The 18477-nt window shown below is 38.9% G+C and overlaps 1 protein-coding gene across 1 annotated transcript in view; it reads right to left on the reverse strand.

Moving 5' to 3' along the window:
• TNPO1 (transportin 1) overlaps nt 1-18477 on the reverse strand; it is a 949742-nt gene that overhangs the window by 97329 nt on the left and 833936 nt on the right. Inside the window, exon 18 of the mRNA XM_053699707.1 lies at nt 891-966. Within this exon, the coding sequence (XP_053555682.1) occupies nt 891-966 (76 nt within the window). The remainder of the gene's footprint in view (nt 1-890; nt 967-18477) is intronic.

Below are 18477 nucleotides of genomic sequence, written 5' to 3' on the forward strand. Positions count from 1 at the left end.
TGTGGTCTAGTTGTACTACACACTTTGTCAAAATAGTTTTTTTAATCAATGAATAGTTACCGATTTTTTTTTTTTAACATTTTTTAGGTTTTACAGATAAAAAAACATTAAATTCCTCAATTTTAGAAATATATTTAGTACTAAGTATCAATAACCTTTGCTAGGCAAGAGGACACTTATGTTTGTGTGTGGATTACAACTATGCACTTTTCTGTGCAGGAGCAAAAAGAAAAATAATATTGCTACACATTGCTCATAATGCACTTGAAACACAATTTTAATCACAAGAAAAAAAAATATATAAAAACAAATGGCAGCTGTATCCATAGGTTCATACCTTTAAAATTCATTCCAGATCTGAAAAATCCTTAAAGTAATGTTTCACTTTCAAGTTTAATCCACAACTTTGTAATAAATTTCAAAAACATTCAAAAACTATTTAATAGAGCTTTTCTCATAAACACCAACTAGCAAATCCTTTGAATTTTAAACTGGTACAGAAAATTGTAGCCAATGTAACCATTTTATTAACACACTGTATGACATAATACATTGGCATGTTCTTAAAAAACAAAACATTATATGCATGCATCACTAGATGTTTGGTACAACATGAATTGATGCTGCTTCATAAACAGGCGCTTAACACAAGCATGTGACAATCTTATCCCATGCATCAATTAGTCGTTAGCCACAACAGAAAAATAAAATAAATATACGTGACAAATGCTAAAGACAAAACTTGATAGGAAAAGATTAGTCACATGGTTGACAAATGATTTAGGATTGTGTAATCAACTGGGGAAAAAAAAATACAAAACAAAAACCTAAAATGTGATAAAGAAAGCGTGAAGAAAAATGAATTAAAAAAAAATTTGAATAATACACACCAGGGTCTTATAAACTGCTGTAGCATGGGGGCCACCTCTTGAGGACAAACGTAACCAAGACGACCAATTGTTATTGCTAAGGCAACGCAATCACGGTTATACACCACCAAACGCCAACCAAGACATGAGCAAATGAAGGGGAAGGAGAAAAAAAAATAAAGAAAAACAACAAATAACTCAGAAACAGAAAACAGAATCTGTGTATGATAATAAACATAAGATATTACTAGTGTAGTTTGACTACCCCTTTGGAAAAGGGTAGTAACATGGTTACAAAAAAAAAAAAAAAAATCTTACAGAAAAGGAAGATTTGGGGAAGTTGACAAGGGGAGAAAGGGAAAAGAAAATGAGAGAACATCTAAAACACAGTTGGCAAATGTGACATTTAGGGAGTTTACCTTTTCCTTAATGATTTTGATAAAGTCAACTGACTGAAAATGAAGCAACAAAAGACTTTTTGCAAGGTTTTATTTCATAACTTAAATTGGATCAATATTATGAGAGGATGGTTTTTAATGAGACACTCACAATGGCACTTTAAGTATATTTACCAATATTTGGAATACTTTAGATGACTTACCATATAGAAACCTTTCTAGGGTTTAAATATACTTTATTTTAAAGTTCTAATGTTTTATTTGGTAACTCTCAAATTAAACCGCTTATGTGGTTTATGTATCTAAATGCAAAATATATATTTGTTTTTCATGCTGAAAGTAAAGTCACATTATGCACTTAGAGGTGGCTAAGTGAATTCTTAGGTGTAAAGCAATCAGATTTGTATAGGGTACTTTCCATTCCTATATATACCACTCCTTTATTACTGGATCTCATTTGGGTATGGCGATGTGACTTCACGTTTTGAGAGCACAGATAAATATTGCATTGACAGAATATGTATTTTTTTTGACATTGCATTGAGTGTATAAAAATTTATTAATTGTTAAATATAAATTGTGTTTGCTGACAATCTTTTAGGGTCTTATATCCTGCACCGGTGGGTAATAGCAAAAGGACCCACATTAGAAGACTAAATAAAATATATTTAACACTTTACCAAATGCTGCTTTTGATTAGACAAATGCATTACTCAGACCTACGTTTGAATGCATGACAGAAGAACAAGTGGCTTTGCATAATTATTCCTTTGCTCACAACTATATGATGCTTGAGCATATACTGAGCTACAATAGAGCAAACATTTTTTATACAACTAAAAAATGTGCAAAAACAAAAAGGAAAAAAGGAGTTTGCAGCCTCTGTAAACAATATTACCATCCTAATATATTAAAAAGGTTCTGCTTGGCAACCTGCGACAGTCCATTGACTGCACTTTAGATAAATTTTACAGCATCTGTGGTGTAGATTATTTTGATTTATCATTTGCCAATTCTTTTAACATGATTACTACACAGGTGATGTTGTCAAGCTCTTTATCAGTCCCGGTTAAGTCCGAGGTTGTGCGCTATACAAGTATCCATTATTATTATTATTGGTTTTATTATTATGTTATTGTGCTGAATACAACACCATTAGGTATTTGTATGATTTTTAGATAGTTTCCATTTGATTTGTGGGTAGGGTAAACCTGATCATTACATATTTTAATGTTTTTAAATGGGGGTCATCAATTATCTCTAAAACTAGAGCCAATTTTGAAAAAAACTATGCCATATTTGGAAACAGCGACACAGTTACCCTAAAATCTTTTTACAAAGACTTATAAATATTGTAATAACCTGGGTTGATGGACACCTTTGAGCAAATAAAGAGCGCACGAAAGAACGAGAAAGCAAGTACGAAACAGAGAGAAAGAGCGAGTACAAAAGAGTATTTCGAGCGCATGTTCGAGAGCGCAAGAGAATGTGTTTGAGCGAGAAAAAGTAAGAGAAAGCGAGAGAGAGAAAAAAGCAGCCAAAAAGGCAACAAAATGACTATTGCAGTAAAACTGCAAATTTCTTCCACTTTAGAGTAAAACATTCCATGTTAAACTGGCAGAATATGCATTGGCTGTGTTATTTTTCAATTGGAAACAGCAAGTGACTGACTCCTGCAAACCTACTGATTTACATAATAGTAAATTGAGTAATAATGCACAGAATTGTTCAATAGGCATTTCAATGCAATTATGCAAAAACTGGTGGGTAAGAAAAGGAAATGGAACTTAAAGCACAGATTAGTCTGGATTCATGAACATGCAGTAATAAATGCCACATAAGGGAGGCACTATGCAGAATGAATGTAAGGGTGGTCTGTAAGATTCTTGACTACACTCATAGGACACACTATCTTCCCCTTAGGAAAAAGGGAATATACAAGACTACTCTGTAATAAATGAAGAAGGTACATAAATTTTGCATTTCAGCAGATATCCATATTTAAAGGGACATTAAACCCCATTTTTTTTCTTTCATGATTAAGAAAGAACATGCAATTTCAAACATAATTTATAAAAGAACTTACCTGATAAATTCATTTCTTTCATATTGGAAAGAGTCCATGAGCTAGTGACGTATGGGATATACAATCCTACCAGGAGGGGCAAAGTTTCCCAAACCTCAAAATGCCTATAAAAATACACCCCTCACACCACAACCACAATTCAGTTTAACGAATAGCCAAGTAGTGGGGTGATAAAGAAAGGGAAAAAAAGCATCAACAAAGGAATTTGGAAATAATTGTGCTTTATACAAAAAATCATAACCACCATAAAAAGGGTGGGTCTCATGGACTCTTGCCAAAATGAAAGAAATTAATTTATCAGGTAAATTCTTACATAAATTATGTTTTCTTTCATGTAATTGGCAAGAGTCCATGAGCTAGCGACATATGGAATAGCAATACTCAAGATGTGGAACTCCACAGAAGAGTCACTAGAGAGGGAGGGATAAAATAATAACAGCCATTTTCCACTGGAAAAAAAAAAATCCACAACCCAAAATTATAAGTTTATTTTCATAATGAAAAGAAAAAACTTAAAACATAAGCAGAGGAATCAAACTGAAACAGCTCCCTGAAGAACTTTCTACCAAAAACTGCTTCAGAAGAAGCAAATACATCAAAACGGTAGAATTTAGTAAATGTATGCAAAGAGGACCAAGTTGTTGCTTTGCAAATCTGATCAACTGAAGCTTCATTCTTAAAAGCCCACAAAGTGGAGACTGATCTAGTAGAATGAGCTGTAATTCTCTGAGGCAGGGCCTGACCTGACTCCAAATAAGCCTGATGAATCAAAAGCTTTAACCAAGATGCCAAGAAAAATGGCAGAAGCCTTCTGAACTTTCCTAGAACCAGAAAAAATAACAAATAGATTAGAAGTCTTCCTGAAACCTTTAGTAGCTTCAACGTAATATTTCAAAGCTCTTACCACATCCAAAGAAAGTAAGGATCTCTCCAAAGAATTCTTAGAATTAGGACACAAAGAAGGGACAACAATTTCTCTATTAATGTTGATAGAATTCACAACCTTAGGTAGAAATTTAAAATAAGTCCGCAAAACTGCCTTATCCTGATGGCCAAAAGGAACAAAACTTTCCAAGAAAGTAATTTAATATCCAGAGAATGCAAAGGTTCAAAAGGAGGAGCCTGTAAAGCCCTCAGAACCAAATTAAGACTCCAAGGAGGAGAGATTGACTTAATGACCGGCTTGACACGAAACAAAAAGCCTGTACAAAACAGTGAATATCAGGACGATCAGCAATCTTTCTGTGAAATAAAACAGAAAGAGCAGAGATTTGTCCCTTCAAGGAACTTGCAGACAAACCCTTATCCAAACCATCCTGAAGAAATTGTAAAATTCTAGGAATTCTAAAAGAATGCCAGGAGAATTTATGAGAAGAACACCATGAAATATAAGTCTTCCAAACTCGATAATAAATCTTCCTAGAAACCGATTTACAAGCCTGTAACATAGTATTAATCACTGAGTCAGAGAAACCTATATGACTAAGCACTAGGCGTTCAATTTCCATACCTTCAAATTTAATGATTTGAGATCCTGATGGAAAAATGGACCTTGAGACAGAAGGTCTGGCCTTTTGGAAGTGGCCAAGGTTGGCAACTGGACATCCGAACAAGATCCGCATACCAACACCTCTGAGGCCATGCTGGAACTACCAGCAACACAAACTATTGTTCCATGATGATCTTGGAAATTACTCTTGGTATAAGCAGGTTGTTAACACCAAGGAAGTGTCAATGCATCCACTGCTTCCGCCTGAGGATCCCTGGACCTGGACAGGTACCTGGGTAGTTTCTTGTTTAGATAAGAAGCCATCAGATCTATTTCTGGAAGACCCCACATCTGAACAATCTGAGAAAACACATCTGGATGGAGCGACCACTCCCCTGGATGGCTGAGATAATCCGCTTCCCAATTGTCTATACCTGGGATATGAACCTCAGAAATTAGACCGGAGCTGGAGTCCGCCCAAGCAAGTATCCAAGATACTTCTTTCATAGCTTTGGGACTGTGAGTCCCACCCTGATGATTGACATATGCCACAGTTGTGATATTGTCTGTCTGACAACAAATGAACGGTTCTCTTTTCAACAGAGGCCAAACCTGAAGAGCCCTGAAAATAGCACGGAGTTCTAAAATATTGATTGGTAACCTCGCCTCTTGAGGTTTCCAAAACTCTTGTTCTGTCAGCTCCCCAACCTGAAAGACTTGCATCTGTTGTGATCACAGTCCAGGTTGGACGAACAAAAGAGGCCCCTTGAACTATAGGATGGTGATCTAACCACCAAGTCAGAGAGAGTCGAACATTGGGATTTAAGGATATTAATTGTGATATCCATGTATAATCCCTGCACCATTGGTTCAGCATACAAGACTGAGCTAGTACCAAGATATTGTCCAAATAAGGAAACACCGCAATACTCCGTTCTCTGATTACAGAGAGTAGGGCACCTAGAACCTTTGAAAAAATGATTGGAGCTGTCGCTAGGCCAAAAGGAAGAGCAACAAATTGGTAATGCTTGTCTAGAAAAGAAAATCTCAGAAACTGATAATGATCTGGATGAATCGGAATATGAACATATGCATCCTGTAAGTCTATTGTGGACATAAAATGCTCTTGCTGAACAAAAGGCAGAATAGTCCTTATAGTCACCATTTTGAAAGTTGTCACTCTTACATAACTATTCAAAATGTTCAGATCCATAACTGGCCTGAATGAATTTTCTTTCTTTGGGACAATGAATAGATTTGAATAAAACCCCAGACCATGTTCCTGAAACGGAACTGGTATAATTACCCCTGAAAACTCTAGGTCTGAAACACACTTCAGAAAAGCCTGAGCCTTCATTGGATTTGCTGGGATGCGCGAGAGAAAAAAAATCTCACAGGAGGTCTTACTCTGAATCGTATTCGGTACCCTTGAGAGACAATACTCTGAATCCATTGATTTTGGACAGAATCTGTCCAAACGTTTTGGAAGAATCTTAACCTGCCTCCCACCAGCTGAGCTTGAATGCGGGCCGTAGCTTCATGCAGACTTGGGGGCTGGCTTTGGTTTCTTAAACAGTCTGGATTTATTCCAACTTAAAGAAGGTTTCCAATTGGAACCAGATTCTTTGGGGGAAGGATTAGGCTTCTGTTCCTTATTTTGTCGAAAGGAATGAAAACGGTTAGAAGCTTTAGATTTACCCTTAGGTCTTTTATCCTGAGGCAAAAAAACTCACTTCCCCCCAGTGACAGTTGAAATAATCGAATCCAACTGACAACCAAATAACTTATTACCTTGGAAAGAAAGAGATAGTAATTTAGACTTCGATACAATATCAGCATTCCAATATTTGAGCCACAAAGCTCTTCTAGCTAAAATAACTAAGGACATCAATTTTGATATAAAAAATGGCATCACAGATAAAATGATTAGTATGTTGAAGTAAGCGAACAATGCTAGACAAATCAGGATCCATTTCCTGTTGCGCTAGACTTTCCAACCAAAAAGTTGAAGCAGCTGCAACATCAGCCATAGAAATGGCAGGCCTGAGAAGATAGCCAGAATATAAATAAGCTTTCCTTAGATAGGAATCAAGTTTCCTATCTAAAGGTTCTTTAAAAGAAGTACTATCTTCCATAGGAATAGTAGTATGTTTAGCAAGAGTAGAAATAGCCCCATTAACTTTGGGGATCTTTTCCCAAAACTCTAATGTAACTGCTGGCAAAGGATACGATTTTTTAAACCTTGAAGAAGGAATAAAAGTACCAGGCCTATTCCATTCCTTAGAAATCATATCAGAAATAGCATCAGGAACTGGAAAAACCTCTGGAGTAACCACAGGAGGTTTATAAAACAGAATTTAAACATTTACTCGTTTTAATATCAAGAGGACTAGTCTCCTAAATATCCAATGTAAATAACACCTCTTTTAACAAGGAACGAATATACTCCATTTTAAATAAAAAAGTAGATTTGTTAGTGTCAATATCTGAGAAAGGATCTTCTGAATCAGATAGATCCTCAGAGAAGGATAATTCAGTATGTTGTCGATCATTTCAAATTTCATCAAATTTATGAGAAGTTTAAAAAGACCTTTTACGTTTATTAGAAGGCGGGATGGCAGACAAAGCCTTCTGAATTGCATCAGCAATAAAATCTTTTATATTCACAGGTATATCATGTACATTAGATGTTGAAGGAACAATAGGCATTGTACTATTACTGATAGACACATTCCCTGCATGTAAAAACTTATGACTATTACATACCACAGCTGGAGATATAATCTCCACAAATTTACAACAAATGCACTTAGCTTTGGTAGAACTGTTATCAGGCAGCAGGGTTCCAACAGTGATTTCTGAGACAGGATCAGATTGAGACATCTTGCAAATGTAAGAGAAAAAACATATAAAGCAAAATGATCAATTTCCTTATATGGCAGTTTCAGGAATGGGAAAAAAATGCAAACAGCATAGCCCTATGACATAGAAAAAAGGCAAGAGGCATATAGGAATGGGGCTTTCAAATAATAAAATTATTTGGCGCCAAGTATGACGCACAACGCAACTGCAATTTTATTGGCGCTAACAATATCCAGAAATGACACACTCGCGCCATTGAAGACGCAACCTTGTGCAAAGAACTCTGTGTCAACAAAAATGTCGGAAATGACGAATTTGCGTCATCGGACGTACCTAAGCGCCAAAAAAATTCTCGCGACAAGAATGACGCAATAAATTTTAGCATGTTGCGCCCTGGCGAGACTAATTTGGACCTGTGAAATTTAATGAAAAAAATTTTGAAAAAAAACTAAACCCCAGGTAAATTTTTTTTTTCCTAAATATGTTTTTTCCCAAATATGCATAAAGGAAATATACATAAACCTGACTCATGGCAAATATAAGTACAATACATATATTTAGAACTTTATATTAATGCATAAAGTGCCAAACCATAGCTGAGTGTGTCTTAAGTAATGAAAACATAATTACCGAAAGACACCCATCCACATATAGCAGATAGCCAAACCAGTACTGAAACGCTTATCAGTAGAGGTAATGGAATGTGAGAGTATATCGTCGATCTGAACAAGGGAGGTAGGAGATGAATCTCTACGACCGATAACAGAAAACCTATGAAAATAGATCTCCTGTGAGGAAAACCATTGCATTCAATAGGCGATACTCCCTTCAAAATGCTGAGAAGCGCATATCAACGTAGAAATCTTAGCACAAACTTATTTCACCACCTCCATAGGAGACAAAGTTTGTAAAACTGAATTGTGGGTGTAGTGAGGGGTGTATTTATAGGCATTTTGAGGTTTGGGAAACTTTGCCTCTCCTGGTAGGATTGTATATCCCATACGTCACTAGCTCATGGACTCTTGCCAATTACATGAAAGAAAACAACTTTCTAATCTACTTCTATTATCTAATTTGCTTCACTCTCTTGATATCCTTTGCTAAAAAAGCATATCTAGATAGGCTCAGAAGCCGATTGGTAACTGCACAAAGAATATCTAAAGAATGAAGCAAATTAGATAATAGAAGTAAATTGGAATGTTTAAAAAGAAAATTTATGCTTACCTGATAAATTTGTTTCTTTTTAGACACGATGAGTCCACGGATCATCTTCATTACTTATGGGATATTCACCTCCTGATCAGCAGGAGGCGGCAAAGAGCATCACAGCAGAGCTGTTAAATAGCTCCTCCTTTCCCTCCCACTCCAGTAATTCGACCGAAGTTAGGAAGAAAAAAGAAAAGCCAAGGTGCAGAGGTGTCTGAAGTTTACAAAAATTAACAACCTGTCTTAAAAGAACAGGGCGGGCCGTGGACTCATCGTGTCTAAAAAGAAACAAATTTATCAGGTAAGCATAAATTTTCTTTTCAAAGACACGATGAGTCCACGGATCATCTTCATTACTTATGGGATACAATACCCAAGCTAGAATACACAGATGATAAGGGAGGGACAAGAAAGGGAACCTAAACGAAAGGCACCACTGCTTGAAGAACCTTTCTCCCAAAAGCAGCCTCAGCCGAGGCAAAAGTATCAAATTTATAAAATTTCGAAAATTTTTGAAGAGAGGACCAAGTTGCAGCCTTGCAAATCTGTTCTACAGAAGCTTCATTTTTGAATGCCCATGAGGAAGCAACAGCCCTAGTGGAATGAGCCATAACCCTTTCAGGAGGCTGCTGTCCAGCAGTCTCATATGCAAAACGGATGATACTCTTCAGCCAAAAAGAGAGGTAGCCGTAGCTTTCTGACCCTTACGTTTTCCAGAAAAAAATTACAAAGAAGAAGACTGACTAAAGTCCTTAGTCGCTTGTAAGTAAAATTTTAAAGCAGGAACTATGTCCAAATTGTGCAGAAGACGTTCCTTCTGAGGAAGAGGATTAGGACACAAGGAAGGAACAACAATCTCCTGATTAATGTTCCTATCTGAAACAACCTTAGGAAGAAAACCTAGTTTAGTACGTAAAACTACCTTATCTAAATGGAAAATAAGAAAAGGCGAAGTGTATTGCAACGCCCAGAGCTCAGACACTCTACGAGCTGAAGAAATAGCAACAAGAAATAAAACTTTCCAAGATAACTTAATATCTAAGGAATGCATAGGCTCAAACGGAGCCACTTTAAGAACTTTGAGAATTAAATTCAAACTCCATGGAAGAGTAACTGGTAAATCTTTCTAGTTACAGGCTTACGAGCCTGAATCATGGTCTCTATAACTAAATCGGAAACCCCCCGCTTGGATAAGATTAAGCGTTCAATCTCCAAGCAGTCAGCTTCAGAGAAACTAGATTGGGGTGAAGGAAGGGTCCTTGAATGAGAAGGTCCTCCCTCAACGGAAGTCTCCAAGGTGGCAGAGATGACTTGTCCACCAGATCTGCATACCAAATCCTGCAAGGCCAAGCAGGGGCAATGAGGATCACTGATGCCTTCTCCTGTTTGATTCGAGCAATGACCCGAGTAAGGAGTGCAAACGGGGGAAACAGGTATGCTAGGCTGAAGGACCAAGGAACTGCCAGAGCATCTATCAGTTCCGCCTGGGGATCCCTGGACCTCAACCCGTATCTCAGGAGCTTGGCATTCTGACGATATGCCATGAGATCTAACCCCGGCCGACCCCATTTGAGAATCAGATTGGAGAACACTTCCGGATGGAGTTCCCATTCTCCCGGATGAAAAGTTTGCCTGCTCAGAAAGTCCGCCTCCCAGTTGTCAACCCCTGGGATGTGGATCACCATAGAAGAGAGTCCCTCGTTTCCTGTTCCAGAGTTATTTGTGGAGGCAAGTCTGCATAATCTCCATTCCACTGCCTGAGCATGTTTAACTGCAGAGGCCTGAGGTGGAACCGAGCAAACGTCCATTGCCGCCGCCATCAGTCCGATTACTTCCATGCAATGAGCCACTGACGGTCGAGAAGTGGACTGAAGGGCTCGACAGGTATCTAGAATCTTCTATTTCCTGACCTCTGTCAGAAAAATTCTCATAGAAATAGAATCGATTAGAGTTCCCAAGAAAGTCACCCTTGTTTTAGGGACTAGGGAACTCTTTCCCAGATTTATCTTCCACCCGTGAGTTCTCAGGAAGGATAGTACCACGTCGGTATGAGATCTTGCTTGTTGACAAGATGGCGCCTGGATTAGAATATCGTCCAGATAAGGAGCCACCGCAATGCCCCGCGGTCTTAGGACCGCCAGCAGAGACCCCAGAACCTTTGTGAAAATTCTGGATGCCGTGGCCAGACCGAAAGAAAGAGCCACAAACTGAAAATGTTTGTCCAAAAAGGCAAACCTCAGGAAACTGTGATGATCTCTGTGGATAGGAACATGTAGATATGCATCCTTTAAATCCACCATCGTCATAAATTGACCCTCCTGGATCAATGGAAGAATGGTGCGAATAGTTTCCATCTTGAATGATCGAACTCTGAGAAATTTGTTTAGGCTCTTGAGGTCTAAGATAGGTCTGAAGGTTCCCTCCTTTTTGGGAACTACAAACAGATTTGAATAAAAACCCTGCCCCTGCTCCTGTACTGGAATGGCAATAATCACTCCCAGGGAGGAGAGGTCTCTTACACAATGCAAGAACGGCTCTTTTTTTATCTGGTTTGCAGATAATCTTGAAAGAAGAAATCTTCCTCTGGGAGGAAAATTTTTGAACTCCAGTTTGTATCCCTGAGACACTATTTCTATTGCCCAGGGATCCTGAACATCCCGAACCCAAGCCTGAACGAAGAAGGAAAGTCTGCCCCCTACCAGATCCGGTCCCGGATCGGGGGCATGCCCCCTGCTAACTTAGTAATTTGCAGAGAAGCATACGTAATAAAGGCATTAGCCAACTTCAGAGCTTTAATCCTATCCTGGATCTCCACTAAGGAAGTCTCCGTCTTGAGAGACTCAGACAGAGCATCAAACCAATAAGCTGCTGCACTAGTGACAGTAGCAATGCATGCAGCCGGCTGCAATAGCAGACCCTAGTGAATATAAATCTTTTTAAGTAGACCCTCCAACTTCTTGTCCATGGGATCTTTAAAAGCACAACTATCCTCAATGGGAATAGTAGTGCGCTTGGCTAAGGTGGAAATAGCCCCTTCCACCTTAGGAACCGTTTGCCAAGCTTCCCTGACAGAGTCAGCTATAGGAAACATCTTCTTGAAAATAGGAGATGGAGAGAAGGGAATAACTGGTCCCTCCCATTCCTTAGAAACAATCTCCGAAGCTCGCTTAGGAACTGGAAAAACATCTGAGTAAGAAGGAACTTCGAAATATCTATCCAATTTACTCTATTTCACAGGAGCGACTACTACTGTGGAATCACAGTCGTCTAAGGTAACCAAAACCTCCCTGAGTAACAGGCGGAGGTGTTCTAGTTTAAATCTAAAAGAGACAACCTCTGAATCAGTCAAAGGCAATGAACTATCTGAATCTGAAATTTGCCTTCTGATAGAACCTCTATACCCTCCAACTCCGTTCCCTGGGAGGGTACATCCAAGATTGCCACAATTGCATCAGAAACCTCACTGACAACATGGTTGTCTTTCCTCTTACGTTTGCCTTGTAACATAGGAAAAGCAGACAACCCATCAGACATTGTGGAAGACATAAGCGCAGCTATGTCTTTTAAAGTAACTCCAGCAGGTGCTAGAGCAGAAGTACAGGGCACTGCTTGTGCGGGCGTTAAAGTTTGGGACACTTGGGGAGAAAGCTGCGGCATACTCTGATTCTCGTCATTAGATTCCTGAGAAGCATCCGCTTTAGAAAAATCTTGATCATGAAAAATCTTTTCTCTATAACTTAAAGCCCTCTCAATACACGAGGGACAAAAAGGAATTGGTGGTTCCACATTGGCATCCAAACACATGGAGCAAGTAACATTTTCCACGGCTCCTATGTCCATACTGAATTACAATAAAATGACAATGTAAAAAAAAAAAAAAAAGATACTGTCACTGCTTACAAGTAAAAAGACATTCTCAGGAAAATGAATAAAATTCAGACCCCCTTACACCTCAGCAGCTCTGCTGAGGTGCCTACCTGCCAACTGGACTCCCTGCTATGTCTGTAGCGATCCGGATACTAAATGCCTGTATAGTACACCATCCGCTTGCTTAATTTATGCAAAAACCATGCGGTTCAAGTGCGGTGTTGCTCAGCCGTTCCTCACACACAAGACAAGGCTGAGTGTTGCGCAGTTTAGAGACACGCGCGAAAACCATTAGCCCCGCCCATCATGGGCGTCACTAAAACAAACCCAACCGGCTTCATAGAAAAAAACAAGCCGTTAGTAAAGATAACCACCGTAATAAAAATTTAGCTTATCTCCCAGTCCCAGTGCTCCTGTACTTGTGCTGTCCCAAATAAAACTCTCCATCATAAAGAGTTAATGTCCCAATATAAAGCGTCCCATGTTTCAGAACCTTATGTGTATGTGTCATTTAAAGTGCCCACTTTTCTTTGAGCTTTTTTATTTCCCAGAATAAAGAAAAAGTCAGCACTTACCTTAAAGCTGTCCGACAGCAAGACAGTCCAGCAGGTTTAAGAGGTCCTCTCCCTCCCATAGCCCTGTGGAAAATGATAAAGCCTGAGTTAAGATTGCTTAGGCTATCAGGATTAGGGCAGCCTAAATGTATTGGAGGCGCAGTGAGAATTATGTTCCACCAGTTCCCATTGCTCTAAAGCCACCAAAAGCTCTACTGAAGAGACTGATATGGACTACGGCTATACCTTAGAACAAAGGAGCACAATCTTGCACTACTTTAAAAATAAAAAACTCTTGATTGAAGATTCTAATCTAACACCACTTTACCTCTTCCTATCACTAACGTAGGCAAAGAGAATGATTGAGGTGGGAGGGAAGGGAGGAGCTATTTAACAGCTCTGCTGTGGTGCTCTTTGCCTCCTCCTGCTGACCAGGAAGTGAATATCCCGTAAGTAATGAAAATGATCCGTAGACTCATCGTGTCTTTAAAAATATATTGTATTCTCTGACTAATGAAAGAAACAATTTGGGTTTAATGTCCCTTTAAGTCTTCTAGTTCAATTTCCACATTAAATGAAGCATATAGAAAACAATACATATTTTTATGTCTTCTCAATAGTAGAAATTATTATTATTCTGCTTATATCGATGCTAATGTAAGTAATTTAATGGGAATATAGCAGCAATTTTTAAAGTAATGTAATGGGAATATAGTAGCAGTTTTAATCAGGATTTTACATCTTGGTAACTAAATATTCAGATAAAAATCAAAGGGACAGTAAAGTCAAAATTAAACTTTCATGATTCAGATAGAGCATGTGATATTAAACAGCTTTCCAATTTACTTCTATCATTAAACATAGGTAGGCTGATAGGAGTGTGCAGGTGTCTATACCAGCATTATTTGTAACTATGTATAACTGCTATAAAACAATGTTGCAAACAGATGCCAGATGGGTTAAGGAATGTGCACGCCCCTGAGCTCAACTAGGATGATTCTTTAACAAAGGATACCAAGAGAACAAATCAAACTTGACAATAGAAGTAAATTGGAACATTGTGTAAACTTCATGTTCTATCCAATTAGTCTTGACGTTAATTTTGGAGTTTACTGTCCCTTTAAGTTTCAAATAATGTGTATATGTAAAGGATAAAACCCTAGGAATTTATTAGTTACAATTTCCGGTCTTGTAATTATGTTCAATGAAAACAATGTCTTTAAATTTATATTATATTTTATATATATTTTTAAACTTTTAAACCTACGATCAAAAAGTTAAGGTAATTTTCTTTTTGAGTCTCCGTATTACATGAGTAAAGCCTTTAAGATATTAAAAGCTAAAACATTTCAGCTGTGTCATATCAATGTCACAAATTTAAAACAAATACAAAATGTCTGTTTTTAAAATAAAATTAAACAAATAATACATCTGTGTTTTACACATGTTCTCTCATACAGTCACAGATGGTTAATATTTCAGACAAAGGAAATTTTGAAGAAGGGGAGAAGTATTCAAAAACATTAAGCAAACTAAACAAATACTAAAACCCAGCAGATCTTTATACATAAGCAGAAAATATGTTCAGGAGACACAGACTATGCAACATTCTGTTTTAACAGGCATTTCTGCACACTCTGATGAAGCATGCTAATAAGCTTTTGATGCACTTAAAGCTTAAAAGTTCAATGTGGGAAGTATAATAAACCATATATATTCAACAAAAAGTGAAAACTTGGATCCTAAAATATTAAATAAACCACTATAATTACTATTAAGCCAATTTCATAGTGTTTGCAGCATCTTTATAGCTCTTCTTTGAAAGGGTAAACACAATTTGAATTATATAGTTAACAGTAGAAATGTCTATATCTTGACCTATATCCTAGATAATGGCAGGTGCGATTCCCTCTCAGTGGAAGCCATGGACAAACAATAACATACCTTTTTACCTGAATAAAGATGATATATGTTCCTTATTCTCTCATTCCTAGCTTTTACATCATAGCATGAAAACAAGGGAGTGGAACCCTGGTATGTATTTGCTAGGTTAAGGTCAAGATATAGAAATGTCTCCAGTTGACTAATTTCGAATTATCTTGTCTTTCCTAGCTAATACCTCTATAAAGTGCTTGGAGAGTGCCGAACATGGTCTCTCACTTGAGATGTATGATAGATGTTCCTTTATCCGCGTGCCCACCTCTCTAGTGGTTCTTCCCACATACTGCCATAAACAGCTGGTGCACTCTATCAGATAGACTACAAATTTACTCATACAGTTAACGCAGCCTCTTGTCTCATACTCTTCCAAACGGTTGGAAGAGTAAAACTTATCAGTGACCAACACATGGTCACAAGAGCCGCAGGTTCTTTTGCCACATCTAAAGGTTCCTTTATTTCGTAGCCAAGAATCTGCTCGACCCTCATCCTTAAGGAGACAAGAAGTTGCCCAAAGTTAAATTCTTTCTGTATACACATTTACATCCATTTTCAATGAATGGTCTTAAATTCATATCTTCCCTCAGTATGGGAAGGTTTTTCTTTACTATAGAGCATATTTCTTTGTACTGATTGGAGAAAGCTGTAACAAAGATAGGTTCACCCCTATCTCTCTCAATTTTTCTGGAATCCCTAAGTAAATTGCCATTGATCAGGACCTCTCTATCCATATCTTTCACTTTAGAAAAAGCACCTGCTACCACCCTTTTTGGGTATCCTCTATGGTGTAGACGCCTAGTTAGATCTTCACACTCTCTTAGAAAGTCCCCTTCCAGTGTGCAGTTCTTTTTAATACTCATAAATTGGCCCTTTGCAATCCCCCCAAAAACCAAAATTTATGTTTACCTGATACATTTCTCTCTTGTGGTGTATCCAGTCCACGGGTTCATCCATTACTTGTGGGATATTCTCCTTCCCAACAGGAAGTTGCAAGAGGACACCCACAGCAGAGCTGTCTATATAGCTCCTCCCCTGCCACCCCCCCTCATTCGACCGAAGACAAGCAAGAAAAAGGGAGAAACTATAGGGTGCAGTGGTGACTAGATTAAAAATAAAAAAACACCTGCCTTAAAGTGACAGGGCGGGCCGTGGACTGGATACACCACAAGAGAAAGACATTTATCAGGTAAACAAATTTTGTTTTCTCTTGTAAGGTGTATCCAGTCCACGGGTTCATCCATTACTTGTGGGATACCAATACCAAAGCTTTAGGACACGGATGAAGGGAGGGACAAGGCAGGAAACTTAAACGGAAGGCACCACTGCCTGCAAGACCTTTCTCCCAAAAATAGCCTCCGAAGAAGCAAAAGTATCAAATTTGTAGAATTTAGAAAAAGTATGAAGCGAAGACCAAGTCGCCGCCTTACAAATCTGTTCAACAGAGGCCTCATTTTTAAAAGCCCATGTGGAAGCTACCGCTCTAGTGGAATGAGCTGTAATTCTTTCAGGAGGCTGCTGGCCAGCAGTCTCATAAAATAACCAGATTATGCTTCTCAGCCAAAAAGAAAGAGAAGATGCCGAAGCCTTTTGGCCTCTCCTCTGTCCAGAGTAGACAACAAACAATGCAGATGTTTGACGAAAATCCTAAGTAGCTTGTAAATAAAACTTTAAAGCACGAACCACATCAAGATTATGTAATAGACGTTCCTTCTTTGAAGAAGGATTAGGACACAGTGACGGAACAAGATTGATATTCTTATTAGATACCACCTTAGGAAGAAACCCAGGTTTGGTACGCAAAAACTACCTTATCTGCATGGAAGATCAGATAAGGGGAATCACACTGTAAGGCAGATAACTCTGAAACTCTTCGAGCTGAAGAGATAGCTACCAAAAACAGAACTTTCCAAGATAAAAGCTTGATATCTATGGAATGCAGAGGTTCAAACGGAACCCCTTGAAGAACTTTAAGAACTAAATTTAAACTCCATGGTGGAGCAACAGGTTTAAACACAGGCTTGATTCTAACTAAAGCCTGACAAAACGCCTGAACGTCTGGAACATCCGCCAGACGCTTGTGCAAAAGAATAGACAGAGCAGAAATCTGTCCCTTTAAGGAACTAGCTGACAATCCCTTCTCCAATCCTTCTTGGAGAAAGGATAATATCCTAGGAATCCTGACTTTACTCCATGAGTAACCCTTGGATTCACACCAATGAAGATATTTACACCATATCTTATGATAGATTTTCCTGGTGACAGGTTTTCGAGCGTGAATTAAGGGATCAATGACCGACTCGGAGAAACCACGTTTTGATAAAATCAAGCGTTCAATCTCCAAGCAGTCAGCCACAGAGAAATTAGATTTGGATGCTTGAATGGACCTTGGAGTAGAAGGTCCTGCCTCAGCGGCAGAGTCCATGGTGGAAGGGATGACACGTCCACCAGATCTGCATACCAAGTCCTGTGTAGCCACACAGGTGCTATCAAAATCACCAAAGCTCTCTCCTGCTTGATCTTGGCAATCAGACGAGGGAGGAGAGGAAATGATGGGAACACATAAGTCAGGCTGAAGGACCAGGGCACTGCTAGAGCATCTATCAGCGTTGCATGGGGATCCCTTGACCTGGACCCGTAATAAGGAAGCTTGGCGTTCTGACGAGACGCCATCAGATCCAGTTCTGGTTTGCCCCATAGTTGAATCAGCTGGGCAAATACCTCCGGATGGAGCTCCCACTCCCCCGGATGAAAAGTCTGCCGACTTAGAAAATCCGCCTCCCAGTTCTCTACTCCTGGAATATGGATAGCTGAGAGATGGCAAGAGTGAACCTCTATCCATAGAATTATCTTTGAAACCTCCAACATCGCCAGGGGCTTCTTGTTCCCCCCTGATGGTTGATATAGGCTACAGTCGTGATATTGTCCGACTGAAATCTGATGAACCTGACCGCAGCTAGCTGAGGCCAAGCCTGAAGAGCATTGAATATCGCTCTCAGTTCCAGAATGTTTATCGGAAGGAGGGCTTCCTCCTGAGTCAACGAACCCTGAGCCTTCAGGGAGTTCAAGACCGCGCCCCAGCCCAGAAGGCTGGCATCTGTCGTCACTATAGTCCACTCTGGCCTGCGGAAACTCATTCCCCTGGACAGATGGACCCGAGATAACCACCAGAGAAGAGAATCCCTGGTCTCTTGATCCAGATTTAGCAGAG

This window comes from Bombina bombina, chromosome 2 (genome assembly GCF_027579735.1).
Source record: "Bombina bombina isolate aBomBom1 chromosome 2, aBomBom1.pri, whole genome shotgun sequence".
NCBI classification, from domain to species: Eukaryota; Metazoa; Chordata; class Amphibia; order Anura; family Bombinatoridae; genus Bombina; species Bombina bombina.